This window comes from Stigmatopora argus, chromosome 6 (assembly GCF_051989625.1).
Source record: "Stigmatopora argus isolate UIUO_Sarg chromosome 6, RoL_Sarg_1.0, whole genome shotgun sequence".
NCBI lineage: Eukaryota > Metazoa > Chordata > Actinopteri > Syngnathiformes > Syngnathidae > Stigmatopora > Stigmatopora argus.
In genome coordinates, this window is record NC_135392.1 from 6,559,105 (window position 1) to 6,580,983 (window position 21,879).

A 21,879-nucleotide genomic window follows, 5' to 3' on the forward strand; every position below is an offset into this window, starting at 1 on the left:
AAAGTCCCTCCAAAAGACCTTAAATAAAGATTATGAGTGGCATGCTAGTCATCCGATGAAGACTTTTTGTGTACTGTAGATGCAATAAATTGAGAAAAACTGTGTATTCATGTGATTTTTTTGACTTTTTAATAGGCTATTTTCCTTTGTGGAATTGCAATAGAGACTGACGCACCGAGTCTGTTGATGGTGATGAGATGAAAAACAAGAAAAAAAACTACTATACATTTAATTTACATCTTTATTTAAATTTTTACTATTATTATTTTTTGGCATCATGTCTCAAGAAGTTTTAATCTGGATAAACCTCCGTTAAATGAACTTGACAGGCACATACTTTTTTAATGGCGTGACGTATCTCAAGCTAAACGTGTCATTGTTAGTCATCTATGACAAATGTGAAATAAAAAACCGAACCCTTTTTAATTGTGAATTTTATGATAATTGTTGAAATCTTTATCTTTCCTTGGGACTGCAGTGACCTAATTTTATGCCTCTAACATCATTACATTTTTTTTGCTTCAGAAGACAGATTATATTCACCTTTTTATCTTACTGTTCATCAAAATGATGGAACAGTGTTTTTTTTTGTTATGATACTATCTGAGCAGTGAGATATGAAAACACAATCTCCCCACAGAATGACACAATTGGAATCCTGATTACCATATTTTACTTTATTCTTGCATTTATACATTTATCTTAGATATGCTTTCTTTCATAGTATGTGTATTTATGTGCGCATTAATCCCAAGAAGATGCTGGCCCAAATTTAGTTGTGCCTTGCATAATAACATATAAAGCATATTTTTCAGCCATCTAAGGGTCGTAAAGGTTAAGGCGAATGGACTTAATAATAATAATATTATTATATATAATAATAATAACAATACACATGAATACTGCACTAAAATTTGATGCACAACAACATTCAAAACCTTGAGTCCAAGTTGTTGCAAGATTTCCAGTTTTGCAAGCTCTTAGTGTGAACGGGTTTGTGCGCGTGAGTGCGCTCTGTTCAAACTAGCCCCTCCCATTTAAATCAGTGCAAGAGAGAGAAAAAAGCCTCTCTGATCTCTGATTGGCCCCCGTTTACGCTCCAATCACTGCTCCTTTATTCCAACTTCACACTATGAGCAGGAGACACCAAAACTAGAAGCGGATTTACTACCTTTACTAATCTGAATGGATTTTTTGGGCTCTTTTTTCACGGGATGGTAAATTTGCATGAAGACGTGGTGAGGTTTTGAACGAGAATGACCACTGTGATGAGGAAGGTCCAACAGGTGCGCCCTGTCCTGATGCTGTTGCTTCTGGCTTGCTTGGTTCTCCCACTCTGCAGTGCTCAAACACAAGGAGGTAAGACCACTTGGATGCACACTTAGACATTCAAAATTCAAGCTGAATATAGAAAAATACGTTGTGGTGTCGATAAAGAAAAGCACCTGTCAGGCCACACATTCACAACCGGCTCTACAAAGTTGAAAACCTGTTTGCGATGACTCACCTGCACCTCTCCCACAATTCTACCGGGTGACGCTTATCTTGCCTGTCATTCTTCCAAGGTTCTGGAACGCACACACAGTTGCACAATTCGTTTTTTACGCACTTTAAAAGCACAAAGCACTTTTTTATTCACTCAAAGCCCATGGCAAATCATTGTTTTGAAATAAGTTGAAGAATAGGATAGTTATGGTAAAGATAGATGGATAGAGAGATAGATTGAAATTGAAATCTGACAAAATTAAAAATAATCATGACAGGCAAGATGTTTTTTTTTTTACCAGATTGATATAATAATAAGAATGTATGATTATGCAGTATTAGTCATTAATATATTTTATATCTTCCTTCATCATTAATAAGAATGTATGATTATGCAGTATTAGTCATTAATATCTTTTACATCTTCCTTAATCAATAATAAGAATGTATGATTATGCAGTATTAGTCATTAATATCTTTTATATCTTCCTTCATCAATAATAAGAATGTATGATTATGCAGTATTAGTCATTAATATCTTTTACATCTTCCTTCATCTTTATATGATGGGTATTGATATAAAAAAAATGATAGAATTCTATAACAAAATAGAGAACTCCTCCCACCCAACCTTTCTAGCAATAAGAAAAATATATCAAATTTCAACCCCAAATGCAAAAAAAATGAAACCCTGCACTTCAAAAAGCAGAATACATAAGACAACTTTGTCAAAATTTTATTATCGTTCACCACCTTTGCTTTACCAGGAACAAGGAACCAGAATAGCAAAAAAAATGTTGTTCCGATTGTTGTTGTGATTTGAATCCAAGCAATAATGTGAACTTTGACCCCACCTATGTTTTGCTGCTGCTTCAGACACCTGTGAAACCTGACACAGAGAAAAACTGGCACAAACAATCATCATTATCACATAATGAGTCTGTGGCATTTAAATAAAAGGAACACAACAAGGTTTTCATACGATTACACCTTTGTGTAAGTGGAAAAAAAACAACCAACAGGAACTAACGTCATTTGCATAAATATGAGGGGAATTACTATGCAGTGAACAGGCCTGTTGAGCTCTTGCATTGTTTTGTAATCCAGGAAGATGAACCTTGCTTATTACTGGCAACAATAATGCCAATGTTTAGTGTGTTGAGGTTATGGCTCGGTGTTCATTGCATTTCTCATCAAAATCCGAGGCTCTGGGATTGAATCCAGGTCCGAGTTTTCTCAGTTAGGTGTGTTGTTTTGTTTGTTTCTGTATTGTTCATACAGTAGCTAGACATGTACAACACAGAGCAGGTCAATGGCAGCCAAAGAGTTCATTGTTGCGTTCCCACGCGTCACTCGTAGTGGATTTGTCTTTTTGAACAACAAAACAGTGAACGGCTTAAGAACAATAGTTTAACAGGCCATTTGCTGTGATGGATGATGCACACTTGACTATGATATATGAAGTTCGCACGTGCCGTAGGGCCGCAATACCACGTTTTGATTTATTATGCATGTTTTTTTTGTCTTCAGAGTTGACAGAGTTGCCTCATTTTTTTTGCTTTGCACGCTCATTACAAACCATTCAGAATGGGAGGAAAACAAACGCGCCTTGTATAAAATGCAGCCCTTTCAATGGAGCGAGTGTTTACATTTACATTTGGTTTCTTGGATTTGTTGTTAAATTCATTCAGCGTGCCGCCATGAACTTCCCAATGCTAGAAAAAAAATGGCCATTGCCACTTTGGTGAGACAAATGTGTTGCTTTTTTTAATTTTTTTATTTTTTACTGGTTTTACAAGCATTTGTTTTTGCTCCAATGTTTTCTTACAGAAATTTGGCAATTATATAATTATTCACAGTTTTCTGAGGACTATAAAGTAGACTACATTATAAGGACATTGCTATTATTCTGGTAGTTTAAGCGTCATGTAGACTGTTTTTGATGGTACACGGTCGATTGGTCGCCAGTCTTTTGGTCGCCGATCTTTTGGTCGCCGGTCTTTTGGTCGTCCGGAAGGTAAGGGATAATTACCATTTAAATCGTTGCTCAAATTCCCTAAATACAAACTGCAAATTACTATTTAATCATACTTAATGCCCTTGTAATTATTAGGCTAAAGAAAAGCTCCAAATTTCCCGGACTTTTATTGTATTTTGTTGAAGAACTTGTTAAGACCCTGACTGACGTAGCTTCTTAAAGGGACAACGCATGTACATACAAACTCTTCTACACTCACACGTCGGCTCAGTGAAACTGCTCATGGCCATTGTTGGCTTTTATTGATGCGTAGACCGTGTTGTTTTAGCTTGTTTTGTCGCCGGTCTTTTGGTCGTCCGACCAAAAGATCGCGACCAAAAGACGGGCGACTAATCGACCGCACACGGTTTTTGATAGGCCTTTAGGGCATCTGTAGCTGAGCCCTTTGAACAAACCTAAAAGGAGGAATTCTGCCTTTAAAGTTTCTTTTCCTGGTAGCTAAAATGCACCTTCAGGTTGTACAAGCACTGATTAATTAGATTGAATTGCTCTGGCTCCTGTCACCAAAGTTTGTACATTCTGTTAACTCCCTGTGCCAGCACTAATTGACACGCTGCAATTAAAACTCTTTAACCTGATTGACATGTTGTTGTTTGCATGTTGTAAGACCATGCCATAAAACACCCTCACTCAAGTAGGAGTGTGTGCACCTGAGCTTGCTCATCTTGCAATAATCTCTCACAGTGTTCCGTGCCAAGTTTCTGTTTACTCGGTCCATTGTTTCAAGCGCTTTATTCGAGCTGTCAGCAACTCCTCCCCGTTGCTTTCCACTCACTCAGAACAGGAATTTCAGTAACAACGCGTGAACCCAATCTTGGTTGTGACGACTTTCCCGCGTCTGATACTTTATCTTCGGCGCTCAGAGGACAATGAGCCCCTTTTTGCGGACCATCAATACTACGGTTAGTGATGGAATGGCCAAACACAAGAGTTAAGTGTCGGCGCAGACGCACAGAGGTCGGCTGTACGATACTGATGCGCTACAATTTTTACATCTTCCAAAAAGGAGGCTATTGTTTATCTGTGCGCATGTTGACTCTAATCCCCCCACCCCGTTTTTCCCCCCTCTCCCGCCATCCATCTGCCGGCCCTGAAAGTCGTCCTTTGATAGAAAACCCACTGAGCCTGTTGAAATTCTCAGCCTCCCCCGGCTTGTGCATTGTCATGCCTGGCCATCATTTCATTTTTTTGGTCACGTTGGTTTTACTAGTATACTCATGCAAACGGGATGAGAAAAATTGGATGTAAAAAAACACAAGAAACCATAATTTGTAGAAATTTTACGTATATTTATCAAGTTGACCAAAGTATCTGCAGTCGTGTATTCAATGACTAAACATGGTTGTGGTCTTTTATTCAGTTATGTATCGAATGCGTATAGTTTCTAGTCTTTCAATTTTTTCCCTTTATTGTCCTATGTAAGCAAATGTTAATGTTAGGAATTTGGATTGGTCATTTGAAAACTAATGAGCTTCAACATGAATCCATCAAGTTAAGAAGTTGGCATGATTTTTTGTTCACAACATTAGGTGATCATACTTTAATGATATATAAAAGCCTGAGCCGATGCCAGCCAGTAAACTTGTTTTATTCGTAGGAAAAGATGGAATTACTGTATTTTGTGGGCCACATTTTATTTCACTACTTTGGAATCTTTTAGAATCAGCATCATTTTAGCTTTAGCTAAGTAGAGCTGATTTGAGAAGTATATATCTATTACTAATTGTACTACTAAAGACTTGTGCTTACTGTGATCCTATGAACCCCTTTTTGCTTTTGTTTTTACGTGTTTAACAACACGTGTTAAAACTCTACCTCTTGATGTTATCGTAAAAAAAAATAGTCCAGGTTGCTAAATCTACATAATAAACCTTAAAATTTAATGTAACCTAATATGAATCCTACAACAGGTTGTTCTTCTTAAGAAATGACACATCTTTTGCTTATCATTTTTGTTCAAATATAGCATGCTGTTTGGTGATGAATAATATTGTCTGGTTCCATGCCAATACGTGACCCCGAGTCAAAGTCAATGTGTTTTGAGTATGTCCTCGTGTGTGTTAGTTATTCTATTGCTACCCAATGCCTGGAGGTTTTCTCCATCATTAAAAGTTTTCTTCCTTCACACTCACCTTGGAGGTTAATCATTACTGCAGTGTGGGCTATTATTGGGTTTTGGAATTGTACTTCTGAAATTTCAAAAGATTATTTTCAAAGCAAAATATGAAATGGCCCATCCTTAACTCTTTCAAAGAGAGCAATCACAACAGTGGACATGAATTTAAAAAGTTAAACCCTTTATAGAGTAAGTTATCCTTTTTGGTCATTTAAAAAAAAACATACATTTGAGCAATTATTATCATATTAGTATTTTACATTTCTAATCCATATTCTATTTTTATAAATATACATACTTTAAATCAATGATAATACATATACAATTATTGAAAGTAACACTCATTTATTCAATTTCTGAAACGCTTATCCTCCTCACAAAGGTCATGGGGGTGCTGGAGCCTATACCCAGACAATTTGTAACATCTGCCATCACATAGCAAAGTAGCCTAATAGTAAATGAGTCAACTCATCTAGGACAAAGGCAAGGCCTTGTGTTCATTTTCTTGTCAGAACCACACCTCATACGCTGTGTACAGTCCACGTTCCACGCGTCACGCAACTTCTGGAATTCTTTATGGCCGTTGAATTCAATGATAGATTGAAATTAAGCTTTTTAATGCAGTGCCCATTCGCTTTTGTTGATGTTGAAATCCAGTGCAGCTCTCAAGATGGATTACTATCATTAGCTGTATATACATTATGTACATTTATACATCAAATCTTTGTTTTTCTCCTCAGTGGTAGTTTGCAGCGGCACCCAAAATGGCCTGAGCACGACAAGAAATTCCGAAATCCAGTTCAACCTTATGCGGGAGCGGTACACTGGCTGTGAGATTGTCATGGGTAATTTGGAGATCACCATGATGGAGCACACCAGAGATTTTTCCTTCCTGCAGGTAAGCCACTGAAAATGGAGAAATCTTTCATGGACAAAACATAAGTAACAAGTACACCTACATATACTACATATCATGTAGATCAAGGGTGTCAGACTCGGGTTGGTTCGCGGGCCGCTTTAACGTCTACTTGATTTCACGTGGGCTGAACCATTTTAGATATAATATTTAGATTTTTTTTTAAATAAATTGATTAAAAGAACTGGATTAAAAGCCCTGAATATTCAGTTTTTTATAAATCTAAAACAATGTTTATTTTAGCTTTTTAAAAATATTTTTTAGATTTTACAAAATGATTTTTGAACTAAAAACACAGAAAAAATTGATTAAAAAATTACAATTATTGATTTAAAAGGGGGAAAATCAAGAAATTTAATATACATCGATACTCTTCATTTTAATTTGATCCTAAAACAGAAAGTCGGCACTCATGATTTACTTTCCCGGGCCACACAAAATGATGTGGCGGGCCAGATTTGGCCCCCGCGCCGCCACTTTGACACATGTGATGTAGATAATACTGTAAGGATCTTTCATGTCTATAGTCATGAACTTTTTTCATAACTTGAACCCAATTAAAAATGGGTGCCCTTGGGTGAATCAATATATAAATAAGCTCGTAGAGCCGTGTGATTTTTGCCAGTTTGCTACTCCACAAAGAAAATGAATGATAAAAATTAGTAATTGAATGGAGAAAGCAAGATATTTCTCTCATACTACCACCGTACATAATTTAAAAAAATTAGAGGTACATGTTTGGCATCCGGAGTTCAGTTGCCAACCAGCAAATTAAAAATGGATGTCTGGATTTCTTACAAAGAAAAGGAAAGTCCACTCTCTTTTTAAATATTAACTTTTTCTTTTTAGATAAATAACATTTGTGTGCTTCGAAGTGCCTCCATGTGAATTTTGAGTATCCTTGGATTCATTAGTACACGTTTTTGTTTGCTAGAGAATTCCAGCGAATACCTGACGGTTTGACTATGAAAAAACATTCCACAAATATTTATTGTGACATCCCATGCAGTCAATCAGGGAGGTGACAGGTTACATCCTGTTTGCCATCAACGAGTTCAGTCGTCTGCCACTGGACCACCTTCGTGTGATTAGGGGCACCACCTTGTACGACGACCAGTACGCCTTGGCTGTAATGGTCAACTACCAGAAGGACGGCCAGCGCGGTCTGCAGGAATTGGGCCTGACACACCTTACAGGTACAAGTTATTGCATTTTTTGTTAGCCTATGGTTGATTCATCTGCACATGCTGCACCTGAGGAATGTTTGATTATTGATTGACTCTTTAGACCAGGGGTGTCAAACCGATTCCGTCGAGGGCCGCAGTGGGTCCTGGTCTTTGTTCCAACCGATCAAGTGCCGACATTTTAACCAATCAGGTGTCTTCTAAAATAAGTAGCACCTGACTTTAATGAACTGATTACACTTGCAAAAGGTATCCTCTTGTTGAGTTGGAATGAAAACCTGCACCCACTGCGGCCCTTTGAGGACTGGTTTGAGACCCCTGCTTTAGACAATAAGTACACTGTGCGTGCGCTTTTTCAGTACATGTTTTAAGTCAGTATGTTCAATTACATCCGTTAAAATATTGCCTGTTTTTAGTGTGGGTGGCAGTGCAGATAAGAGGCGGCTTGTTGGAGCTCCCACGCTGCCACACCTTTGGCTTACCTGTCGTTGAACAGCACCGTGTGTGAGAGTGTGAATGTGTGTGTGTGTGTGTGTGTGTGTGTGTGTGTGTGTGTGTGTGTGTGTGTGTGTGTGTGTGTGTGTGTGTGTGTGTGTGTGTGTGTGTGTGTGTGTGTGTGTGCGTGCGTACTGTACGTCGTGAGGTCACAGCAATGCCTCATGGAAGCTTCTCAACTGTCAGTGAAACATGAGCCTTTACCCACGATCGTGTAATTTCCAGTTCCACAATATTTGATGCTGTTTTGAAGACTGATGGGCATGTTGGGACTTGTAATTTATGGCTTTCATGTGTGTCATTTACAATGTCTGTTACCCACAGAGATACTGGAAGGGGGGGTCAAGATCATCCAAAATAAGTACCTGAGCTACGCCCCACAGGTCAAATGGCTGGACATTGTCAGGGATGCAGCAGCACCTATTGTATTGGAGGACAATGGACCTGAAAGTGAGTGAAAAGTAAATCAATGTACAATCGTCTGTGCTTTAGTTAAAGCAGCAAAAAAAAAGAATCACAAAAAGATCACCTGAAGCTAGAGTAGAATAAATGTTATGTTTTTAAAACACATTTTGTGATAGTGTTAGGATTTTGATTTTTAGGTTAGGCTGTATTTCCAAAAATTTTAAAAGACAAAGTTTCACAATATCTTTTCCTGATATATCATCTTTTCTAAAATATTGTTAGTAAATGTGGCTTTGGCTCATTCACTACCATTGATAGCGAGCGCCAGGCAATTTCTGGCAATTTAACTTCAATTTTGTGCAAATGTTTTACATCCAATCATCAACTTTTATGAAGGAGAAATATTCATATATCAAACTAATAATCAATGCATGTGTCAGAGCCTTGCAGTGAATCTTGCGAGGAAAATCGATGTTGGGGTCCCGGAAACGACACGTGTCAGATCTGTGAGTGACATCGGTGTGCCGCTACTTTCGCTTTTTTACTCTGTGTATCCTTATTTATTTGACATGATGTCTCAAATGTGTTTCAGTGACAAAGACGGTGTGCGCACCTCAGTGCAATGGTCGCTGTTTTGGCAGGAAGCCAAGTGAGTGTTGCCACAATGAATGTGCTGGAGGCTGCACGGGACCCCTTGACACGGATTGCTTTGTAAGTTGCATTTGTTTTTTTCTCTGTGTACTCGAAAGCATATTTTTACTTTTATTTTCCTTACAAAATTTAAAAACAGTAGCTAAAATACTTGTCCTGATGTGACCTTGTGGTCTATTTGGTTTGAGATGAAGTCAAAATTCAATCTATAGTTGGATGGGAAACCACCATTTTTATTTCAAATGCTATGTAAATATACTTTCCATTATTGATAAACTCTGCAATTGTTTTTTGCAGTTTCCGACCAAAACAATAACTATCTAGCTGAAGGGAAAAAAGTCCCGAGTTTTACCATTTAAAAAAAATCTTAAATCAAACACCAACACGCAACATCAACATGTTGATGGCAATTGATATCCAATTTATTTCAAGTGGGAGAGGCTGAAAGCGATGAAAATGATTCAAAATGCTGCCATCTGTTGCATTTTTCAGGCTTGCAGAAATTTCAACAACTCTGGTTCCTGCGTCTCACAATGTCCGCAGACTGTGATTTACAACAAACACACATTCAAATTGGAGCCCAACCCCAATGCAAAGTACCAGTATGGCTCCATCTGTGTGGCGCAGTGTCCCAGTGAGTCCACTTGCTATTTTCTTACACTTTGTAGCTCTTTGTCTGTCACCTTAGCATCACATTCTCAATGCTTGAGTACTATTTGCATTTCTGAAACTAACATGTGAGTATCTTTTTTTCACAGCCAACTTTGTGGTGGATGGCAGCTCATGCGTGAGTAATTGCCCCGCGCATAAAATGGAGGTGGAGAAAAATGGGGTGAAACGTTGCGAGCTCTGTGGAGGACTCTGTCCGAAAGGTATGTTTTACATTAGCAGCTTCCCTGACAAAGAGGGCTCTGATACAGCAAACACATTTTTGCCAGATAAAGCTTCAAACCAATGTTAAACAGGAAAAAATTCAAAACATTCATTCATTTTCTGAACCGCTTAACCTCACAAGAGTTGCAAGGGGGGCTGGAGCATATCCCATCTAACTATGGACAGCAGGCGGGGGGCACCCTGATTTGGTGACCAGCCAATCGCAGGGCACAAGGAGATAAAGGACATTATGACAGAGTTTACTGTTGATATTTAGATATTAGATATTTAGATATTAAACTCTCTCTCTCTCTCTCTCTCATGATTATAATTTTGAGAGCTGGTTTCAACAGTAACAACCTAGCGACCAAACGTCCGTTCTACCAAATGTCCGTTCTACCAAACGTCCGTTCTACCAAACGTCCGGTCGACCAAACGTCCGGGGACCAAACGTCTTTCTACCAGACGTCCGGGGACCAAATGTCTTCCGACGAAACATCCGAGTACCAGTACTGATACAATAGTTAGTATTAGTGAAACTGTAAATTTTACATTTAAAAATCTTCTCTTATGTTATGAATGAATTGAGTAGATGCAATATGAGAGCTGTATCACGTTTTCTCCCACTTAGTTCAGAAAAAAAGTATTTTCTTCCACTATTCCACACATCTGTTCTGCAGTACCAAGTACAAATGACATTTTCTTTCTAAAAATGGAATCCTAAATTTCTGTCGGTCCTCGCAGCTTGCCACGGGACCGGATCCCAGAACCGACAGACTGTGGACGCTCTCAACATTGACAGTTTCATCAACTGCACAAAAATCCAGGGCAGTCTTCACTTCTTGGTGACTGGCATCCATGGGTAACGACACTCTAGTCATTAACGCTTCTGTCCTCCCTATCTGCGTTATACTTGAGTGATCTTGGTCATTTCTGCTAATAACAGGGACGATTACAAGAACGTTCCAGCCCTTGATCCAGAAAAACTGAAGATTTTCAACACGGTGCGGGAAATCACAGGTGTGTGTCTTGACTTTTGTAACTTATTGCATCCGTTTGTGTGATGAGGCCACCGAAGAACACGATACTACAATACTTTCAGACATTCTTAGTATCCAGTCATGGCCTGAAAACATGACAGATTTGTCAGTCTTTTCCAACTTGAAAACCATTCAAGGAAGGTCACTTTACAGGTGGGTATTTTTTTTATAGTGCTGTTTTATACACTTTGTGTGAAATAGTAACTTAAATGTCAAGTGAAGCTGGATCTCATGACCATTTTGTGTCTTTTCTCCCCCCCTTTTCAAAATGTTTAGAGGAGTGAGCTCTAGAAGGTATAGTAATATTTTATCGTACACGTGTATTCATTTCATTTATTGGGGTATGTGATTTCTAGTTTCAATGACTATGTTTCAATTATGTTTTTAGGGGCTACTCTCTTCTGGTGATGAAGATCCCGTCTTTGACTTCTTTGGGTTTACGCTCGCTGCAAAGAATAAATGATGGAAGCGTTTACATCACAGGAAACAAGAAGCTCTGTTACCATGACACTGTCAATTGGACACGCATCCTGAGCAGCAGTTCACGCCCGCAGCGACGTCAGAAATTCATTGACATTAAGGAAAACAGGCCAAGGGACGAGTGTGGTGAGTTGTTTTGATTTATTACCATGTATTGATTCAGTTTACATTTCATTGAGTTTCATTTGGACTTTTGGCATCTTGTCGGACTGGCAGTTCATTTTGTTTCAGGACATGAATAGTATATATTTTTAATTCACATTTTTAAATGCATGTCTGCAATTCAAGTTAGCAAGGTAACTGAATGAAGAAGGCTACCCTTGTGAATGAAAAGATTAACTATGAGGAACAAACCAATCCGTTAATCTCACTAAACAATTGGTTCATGGATTTATTGAAATAACAAACTATTTTTTTACTATATCAGTTTATCTCATTAAACAATTACTTTATGGATTTATTATAAAGTCAGACTTTTTTTTTTACACACATGCATTAAACCACCATTGTCAAAGTGGCGGCCCGGGGGCCAAATCTGGCCCGCCGCATCATTTTGTGCGGCCCGAGAAAGTAAATCATGAGTGCCGACTTTCTGTTTTAGGATCAAATTAAAATGAAAAGTATGGATGTATATTAAATTTCCTGATTTCCCCCCTTTTAAATCAATAATTGTAATTTTTTAATCATTTTTTTCTGTGTTTTTAGTTCAAAATTCATTTTGTAAAATCTAAACATATATAAAAAAGCTAAAATAAATTTTAGATCTATAAAAAACTGAATATTCAGGGACTTTAATCCAGTTCATTCAATCCATTTATAAAAAAAAAAAATCTAAATATTATATCTAAAATGGTCCGGCCCACATGAAATCGAGTTGACGTTAGAGCGGCCCGCGAACCTTACACTAAAATAAAAAAGCTAATTACTTTACTAACAAAAGAACAATTTATACATAAGTACAATGAAAAATTGAGATGTAAAATGTCTCGTTGGTAATAGTATCATCAACCAAATTTAAGTAATCCATTTTTAAGAGACTTGAATGATCTCTGCCAGCCCGTCCCAGGTCAAAGGGATTGGAATTTAAGCAATGTCAATGGCACTAAAACACAAGCATTCAACTTTCCCAGTTCAAATAGCAAATGATATAGTTGAGTGACAGGTTTGCCTGTTTGCAGTTGATCTCGGCCATGTGTGCGACCCCCTGTGCTCCTCGGACGGATGCTGGGGTCCAGGCCCGGATCAGTGTCTTTCCTGCAAGAAGTACAGGAGAGGAGGAACTTGTGTGCCAGAATGCATGTTCTTGACAGGGTCAGTTTTTGTTCTTGTTTTTATTGTTGTTGTGGTCTTCTCGGCCAAATGTAGCCTTTTTATTGTGTCTTTTAGTTAAAAAAAAACATGATTAAATGTTAATTTATTTTTTTGCATCTTGACTTAGGGAGGGCCGTGAGTTTGCTGATCCATCAGGAGAATGTATGCTCTGCCACTCAGAGTGTAAAGTCCAAATGGGAAAGGAGACTTGCACTGGCCCGGTAAAAATGCACACACACAAAAAAATGAAAGAAAAAGTATGCAATTTGGTTTCCCTCTAGTGGTCAAAGAAAGTTTTTTGGGGTGGGTTATTGTATTTGTATCAGTTTTTTTATATACAACGTAATGAATTATTAATAAATATCATTCAGAATAATAATATGAATTAATACATATAATCCGCTCATGTAATTTCATTTTTCTCACTATAAGAGTGCTTTCAGTTTATTGATTTATTTATAGCTCGTATTGTATGCCTATTTGGGGTAATATGCTTGGGAAAAATTAAGTGGAAAGTGTACAGTGTTTTTTTACATACAACGTAATGAATTATTAATAAATATAATTCTGAATAATAATATCAATTAATACATATAATCCGCTCATGCAATTTCATTTTTCTCACTATAATAGTGCTTTCAGTTTATTGATTTATTTATAGCTCGTATGCCTATTTGGTGTAATATGCTTGGGAAAAATTAAGTTGAAAGGGTACAATGTGATGTCATAAAACACATGATTACGCATGGTAATAAAATTCAGAATCAGCCAGATGATCAATTTTCATCTTGTTGTTCCAGTGCCATCATATAGGAAATACATAAATAATAAGCTTTAAAATACATCTACAAGACAATAAAAAAAACATGGTTATACCTTTGGTAAGTCGCTAATAGAACAAATAATATATAGATACAAAAGCTGTAAGGGGAGCATTATTTTTAGTAACACCAAAAGAAAAAGCTCTCAGCATCAATAAAGCTTACTGTTTTTATTCGTTTTGGACTTTTTTAAATGGTCATTCACTCTATGCAGGGGACAGATGAGTGCGTGGCGTGCGCCAACCGGCAGGATGGCCCACATTGTGTTTCATTTTGTCCTGAGGGTGTGATGGGAGGCGAGGGCGTCATCTTCAAGTACCCCAACAAGCAAGGCCGCTGCGAACAGTGTCACATCAACTGTACTCAAGGGTGAGGGGGCAACCCTTTGGATTATTTTCGGTATCTGAGCATTTTATGCATTCAGCTAAAATGGATTTTCACGCCAGGTGCTACGGTCCAGGGACTGGAGGCTGTATCGGTTCTTCCAGATACATTTCTGGGTAGGATTCTCCTCAGATTCTGTCCAATCGATCTGTCTTTTTCTCATTTCTTTTCTCTCTCTCTTTTTGAATCTTCAGACAAGCAACCACGGGCATCGTACTAGGAGTTATTGCCCTTCTGTTTGCAAGCTTCTCTATTTTTGTGCTGAGCGTTTTGTACCGCCGAGGTTTAGCCATTCGCCGCAAACGAGCCATGAGGAGATACATGGCCAACGGAGAGGTGACCTTTTGCTTATTACTATCATTAGAATTGAATTGATTCTTGTTTACCTGCCACTGCAAATGTCTCATCATGATTTATTATTTGTGTTTTTACATCAACATTGGCTAAAGCAAGGGTGTCAAACTCGGGTTGGCTCGCGGGCCGCATTAACGTCAACGCCATTTCATGTGGGCCGGACCATTTTAGATCTAATATTTCGATTTTTTTTAAATTAATTGGATTAAAAGAACTGGATCAAAACACCTAAATAGTCAGTTTTTATAGATCTAATGCAATGTTTATTTGAGATTTTATTTCTTAGTATTGGAAAATTTCTTTTAATCATGTTTTTTATTTCAAAAGGAAACAATTTTTTTTTAAAATTATGTTCAATATTAAAATGGAAAATGGAAAATATTTATAAATTTATTTTTAGATTTTCCAAAATGCCAAAACACAAAAGAAAAAAAATGGATTAAAAAATTGCAATGATTGATTTTAAAAAGGGGAAAATCAGGAAATGTAATGTACATCTATAATAATTTGAATTTGATCTTAAAACAGAAAGTCGGCACTCATGATTTACTTTCCCGGGCCGCACAAAATGATGCAGCGGGCCAGATTTGGCCCCCGGGCCGGCACTTTGACCCCTGTAGGCTAAAGGAATATATGACAGTAATATACTCTCAAAGAGTTGAAGATGTTCAGTTTTGTGGTGAAATTTCAGGATGACCTTTACTGTTGAAATTGATTTTCACACACGTCATGCAATTAGGAGTCGAATGTCAACCTGAAATGCCACGCGTTTTGTGAGGACTGAAATGGAAATATTCTTCTTCTAAACAATTGAAGGATGTCCAGTGAGTTTAAAACACGCTTTGTTCATTTGTCAGAGTTTCGAGCCGCTGGACCCTGATGAGAAGGGGCCCAAAGTCCACGCTCGGATCCTCAAGTCCACCGAGCTGCGTAAGATCAAGCTGTTGGGAAATGGCGTGTTTGGATCAGTTCATAAGGTAGTCGACTAGTGCCGTTAGAAAGAAAATGATCTCACTTTGCTCCAGATTGGAAGCAGACTGAAGTATGATTTCATTTCACAGGGCATTTGGATCCCCGAAAGAGACACAGTGAAGCTTCCAGTTGCAATTAAAACCATCCACGACCGCACTGGACGACAGACTTTCTTCGAAGTGACAGATGTGAGAAAGAACAAAACAGTATTTACCACTAAACACAATTTCTTTGTTAGAGAATGATTGGGTGCTGTTTGGTAAAATGATCAATTTTCATAATTTTTGGACTACAAGGCGAATCTGACTATATGTTGCACCCACTTTGAATATATTTATGATATATTTATCCCATGACTCCAAATTCCTGGTGACTTGTGGTCGTGCATAAACAAATTACTGAGCAGTGATACTTTGGGAATCCAATATTGCATCCGAATACAACATTGCAGTACCGACACATATACTTTTTAATACTTTTGACAACACTTCTAAAGACCTAAAGTTGATCCGCTCATCAATGGATATATATGCATTTTTTTTCAGCAGCTCCTGATGCTGTTCTCACATTTTTTTAAAAATGTATTAAAAGAATATAACAATGCGCTATTATAACTCACCCCCATCCTCAATATGGACCACAGCACATGATGGTGATGGGAAGCTTGGACCACGTTAACGTGGCCCGGATCCTCGGTATCTGTCCCGGCGCTGACCTGCAGCTTATCAGCCCGCTCAACAACCAAGGCTCCCTACTGGAACATGTCAGGAACAACAAGAACAAACTTAGCCCACAGCGGTTGCTGAACTGGTGTGTGCAAATTGCTAAGGTAATACGGCTTGACCGATGAGTACTTCTCTATGAAACCTATACTTCATCCCATTGATTGTATTCTATACTCTACTTAGGGTATGTATTACCTAGAAGAAAACAGGATGGTCCACAGGAACCTGGCTGCTAGAAATGTGCTGTTGAAGAATAACTATACCGTCCAGATTTCCGACTATGGTATTGCTGATCTACTGTATCCCGATGACAAGAAGTATTTTTACAATGAAGTCAAGGTTTGTATACTGGTTGAAACGTTGTCAACGGAAAGTGACTGGGTTGATTGTGTATTGAAATATTCCAATGTTTCTAGACACCAATCAAGTGGATGGCCCTTGAGAGCATCCTGTTTCGCAAATACACTCATCAAAGTGATGTTTGGAGTTATGGTGAGCCGTTGTTCAATGACATTTGTGAATTTGTGCAGAGTTGATGACGTTTACCACAGTTGAGCTCTTAAAAAAAGTCGGGGTGTATTTTGCTTGTGATTTTTGAATAATTCTGTATTTTAGCTTATGGTCTAATGAAAAAAAAGTTGATATTTCCGATCTAGTGCCCAGGCTTGATAGGCAAGATTTAATTGTCTATTAAAACGAAACAAAATAAGAAAAAAGAAATTTCCAACAAAAGTATGACTTTAGATTCCACGTTACATCTTCACTGTTCTTTGTTAGGTGTAACAATATGGGAGATGATGTCTCATGGCATGGAGCCGTACTCAAACATGCGCTCGCAAGAGGTTCCCGAGCTCCTGGAAAAGGGGGAGCGACTCTCCCAGCCCCCAATCTGTACAATTGACGTGTACATGGTCATGGTCAAGTGTGAGTTTACGATTGATTCTGCAGCCAAATTCTTTAAATTTAGGCTAAAATCTGTTTAATTCCGAGAATGAATGAATTGTGTCTGCTTCCAGGCTGGATGATCGACGAGAACGTCCGTCCGACATTTAAGGAGCTCGCCAATGAATTCACCAGAATGGCAAGAGATCCTCCTCGCTACCTGGTGATAAAGGTCAGATGACACATTGCGTCGAGAGACTGCGTACACGGACATTGGTAATGTTTTGATTATATGTCATCTAAATTCACAATTATTTGCTACCAACAGGAGGAATGCAGTCAGTCTGATGGTCCTGCTGATGAAATTACCCACCGTAGTGCAGACCTAGATGACCTGGAAGACCTTGACTTTGACCTGGAGGAACAGGCGAGAGACGTATCAATGGAGGACCCCCAGACGACATCGCACTATCTGTCTCCCTCTACGTCTCGGAGCCTTATTGGCCTTTCCAGGCTGGATTCTCACAGGGTAAATTGGCTTTTACCCAAATCTTACAATACAATGTACTGTATTCCTTGATCTTATTTTTTTCTTCTTCATATTAAGGTGGTTTTGAGTTCACCAGGTGGCGCTGGTTATCTGCCAATGACATCAGGCGTGGACAATCCAGGACAGGTGGGATCATTTGGGCATCTCATCATTATTTTTACATGTATTTATTTATTTATTACCTATTTATCTATGTCTAAAAAAAAATTCCTGTGTCTGTATTCTCACACTTACTACTGTGACAATGAAATTTCCCGAATACGGGATGAGTAAAGGTATCTAATCTAATCATCTTCAAGATACACGGTAGCAGCGATCAAAATGACAGTTTAATATTTACTTGTCCGCAATGTTCCAGGCTCCTTGGCAGTCACGTTCTCGGCTCAACTCCGCTCGCACCGTGTCCGAAAGTTCTGAGGGCTGCGGTACTGGGACCGAACTGGAGATGATCGAGGACTTATCCCTAGCTGGAAGCCCGAAGCGTAGGCGTCGGCGGCAGGACAGCGCCTACATGTCCCAGAGAGACAGCTTGTCCGGTGGGGCACCTGAGACGCCGTCTCCAGAGATGGATGAAGAGGACCAAAACGGTTATGTGTTGCCTGGAAACAGCCCAGAGAGAGGTGATCCATCTTTTATTAGTGTCGTAAAATGTCTGAAAGCATGGTGAATGACAGAGGTGTAACAATAAATAGTTGTACATTTAATATTCACTATCTTAAAAATTCAGCTATACGCTTCTGTTAAAAGAATGTTTTTTATGCATTTTCCATACCGCGAATCCTCACAAGGCCTATCCCAGCCAACTATGGGTGCACCAATCGCAGGGCACAGGGACCACGCCCACACTCATACCTTGGGCAAATTAGAGTCTTCAGACAGCCTACCATGCATGTTTTTGGAATGTGGGAGGAAACCGGAGTACCTGGAGAAAACCCACACAAACCTGGGGAGAACATGAAAACTCCATACAATTGGGATTGGGTGGCCTGTCAAAGCCACAAAACCATTCAAATGGCTTTAAGTGACAAAAAACTGACTGTGCTAAATGTACACATAATTTTGCATTATAAATGGAACGAAGGTCCGGATGAAAAAAAAATCTTGGCAAACTGGGTCGTTCTTAATTCGGTGGTTCACAGAGCTAGTGGAGCTAGTCTACGCATCAATAAAAGCCAACAATGGCCATGAGCAGTTTCACTGAGCCGACGCGTGAGTGTATAAGAGTTTGTATGTACATGCGTTGTCCCTTTAAGAAGCTACGTCAGTCAGGGTCTTAACAAGTTCTCCAACAAAAAACAATAAAAGTCCGGGAAATTTGGAGCTTTTCTTTAGGCTAATAATTACTAGGGCATTAAGTATGACTAAATAGTAATTCACAGTTTGTATTTAGGGAATTTGAGCAATGATTTAAATGGTAATTATCACTTACCTACCGGGCGACCAAAAGACCGGCGACCAAAAGATCGGAGACCAAAAGACCGGCGACCAATCGACCGTGTACCGTAATTAGCACTGTGATTGGTTGTCCACCAATTCATGTTGTGTCCAAAGTCAGCTGGGATGGCCTCCAGCACCCTTGTGAGGATAAGCAGTTCAGAAAAACTAATGAATGACAAATAAAGTTATATATGTTCTTCTTTTTTCCCACAGAAACTCTGCTGTTTCCCTCTCGAGTCGTACCTGGCAGGATGGGCAAATCACACTCCTCTGGGCTTTTGTACAACATGAAAGACGAGCAATACGAGTACATGAGCAAGCAGACGGACTTCTCACCCAGAATCAACAGCCACCTCAAAGACAACGGCCAAAGGCCCAAAACCAGGAAGAAGCGAACGTCCTCGCTCTCATCTCAGGTGATGACGAGCTCGGGCAATGCCATGCCATTCAGGCACAATCAGAGCTCAGAACATCTCGGCTCTCAAGAGGTCAAATATGAATACATGGATATCCGATGTAGTGAAAAAGACGAAGACCCTCCGCCACATGATCCACCGCCTCCTCCCCTGGGCGTTGTGCAAAAAGGGAAGGAGGCAGAAGTAGAGTATGTGGATGACAGTCAGAACCATTACACTAATAAACAGCCAAAGCTGAGGCAAGGTCTTCGGGAAAACAAGGAGCTGAAGATCCAGGTTCAGGACGAGGGTGAGGCTTACGAGTACGAGGACATGGACTGCTTCAATGGCAAGAAGCCCACAGAAGCAGGCGTGTACCAGAACATGCAAAGAGGAGGCGACGGAGAGTCGACCGGCGCCACGGCACGTCAATTTGGCTTTGAGCCTTGTGTAAAAGTGCGAGCTGGAGTCGAGGTCGGGGATTCCATGAACGGAGACAGATCTTTTGACAATCCCGACTACTGGCACAGCAGGATTTTCCTCAAGCCCAAAGCAGTGCCCACATGAAGAAGGCTCATCGGCTCATTGCATATTTTTATTCATGAAGGACTCGAAAGAACAGAACAAAAAAGCTCAAATGTTGTCCTCTTAAACTGATAAGAGAAATATTAATTTATTGGCAACGACCGGTGTCCAATCTACTTTAAGTGTGAGGACTGGCAGTGATGGTTCACTGCCAACCCTCCCAGCTCAAATGGATCAAATGTCCATCACTGTCAATGGAACCCCAATGTGTTAAAAGCTATTTACTTCCTATTCAGGATTTCCCCACCGGAAATTTGCAAATATTTGCGCACTGGAAAGAAAAATAACACATAACAAGCTATATACAGTATTTTTGTTTACATTTTGACATATAAAATGTTTCCTTTGTATATTTTCTATCTAAAATAAAATGTTTTTAAATTGTGGTTTGAATCGTGTTGAATTTTTCCAGACTACACACTCCATGTGTTGCACTATGTACTACATCACACCGGCCCACTGATAGCGTTGGATCTTGAGGTCATACCCACAACACCATGTGCTCGTTTTCTGTTCGGGAGGTTTTGCTGTAAACGGAGCCAACAAAGAAACAAAGAAAGTCTTTTAATGAAAGAAGCACACAACATTTGACATCTGAGTCCAGTATATATCTTATTTCCAGCAGGCAAAAGTGGGCGTTAATTTCATCATTAGGGGCACGTTTAAATTTAGGAAGGAACTTCCAAAAAATATGTTGCCTCCACTTTTTAGCACACTCTTGCCAATTAAACCATCTTATCACTCAGTAGCTTGGGAATAATGGCAGGATCCTCTTCCTGGGCCCAGGTACCAAGGCCAGGGCTGGAATGTCCCGTGCCTCCCTATCTCAAGGCCGGAACTCCTCAAAAATATTAATGAGTCGTAAGATACAGGGATGAATTTGCAGGACGAAGAAGCAATGTGTTGAGAAGCAGCTACAAGGATTGGTAATTAAAATTTAAGTGTGAATACACGTGATTTGAGTGATAATACAAACAAGATACCTGATCAATGTGAGTGAATGCAAACATAAGGTTATATACTTCTATAAATTTGAGTATGTAACACCACCAACCAATTATTTTTAAGACTACAACTACTACCACTACAACTACTACTACTACTACTACTACTACTACTACTACTACTACTACTACCACTACAACAACTACTACTACTACTACTACTACTACTACTACTACTACTACTACTACTACTACTACTACTACCACTACAACAACTACTACTACTACTACTACCACTACAACAACTACTACTACTACTACTACTACTACTACTACCACTACAACAACTACTACTACTACTACCACTACAACAACTACTACTACCACTACAACTACTACTACTACTATTACTACTACTACTACAACTACAACTACTACTACTACTACCACTACAACTACTACTACTACTATTGCTACTACTACCAATACAACTACTACCACTACAACTACTACTACTACTACTACTACTACTACTACTACTACTACCACTACAACTACTACTACTACTATTGCTACTACTACTACTACCAATACAACTACTACCACTACAACTACTACTACTACTACTACTACTACTACTACTACTACTACTACTACTACTACTACTACTACTACTACTACTACCACTACAACAACAACAACTACTACTACTACCACTACCACTACCACTACAACTACTACCACTACAACTACTACTACTACAACTACTACTACCACAAGTGACACATTCATCAGAAAAGTTATTTGAACGAGAATGAGAAGTGAGAATGACAGAT

The 21,879-nt window shown here is 39.0% G+C and overlaps 1 protein-coding gene across 1 annotated transcript; it reads left to right on the top strand.

The window, feature by feature from the left end:
* The first annotated feature begins 1,083 nt into the window (after window positions 1-1,083).
* Window positions 1,084-20,492, top strand: erbb3a (erb-b2 receptor tyrosine kinase 3a). Its single transcript, XM_077602739.1, has 29 exons — window positions 1,084-1,359; window positions 6,380-6,537; window positions 7,565-7,751; window positions 8,559-8,684; window positions 9,080-9,145; window positions 9,232-9,350; window positions 9,783-9,924; window positions 10,049-10,162; window positions 10,908-11,025; window positions 11,110-11,183; window positions 11,266-11,356; window positions 11,480-11,497; window positions 11,592-11,809; window positions 12,862-12,994; window positions 13,122-13,215; window positions 14,030-14,184; window positions 14,262-14,315; window positions 14,394-14,535; window positions 15,411-15,530; window positions 15,615-15,713; window positions 16,169-16,354; window positions 16,434-16,589; window positions 16,667-16,742; window positions 17,028-17,174; window positions 17,267-17,364; window positions 17,461-17,661; window positions 17,740-17,808; window positions 18,041-18,302; window positions 19,333-20,492. Exons 1-29 carry the CDS (start codon window positions 1,257-1,259, stop codon window positions 20,079-20,081), a joined length of 4,275 nt encoding a protein of 1,424 aa, XP_077458865.1. The 5' UTR covers window positions 1,084-1,256; the 3' UTR covers window positions 20,082-20,492.
* Window positions 20,493-21,879: the final 1,387 nt, after the last annotated feature.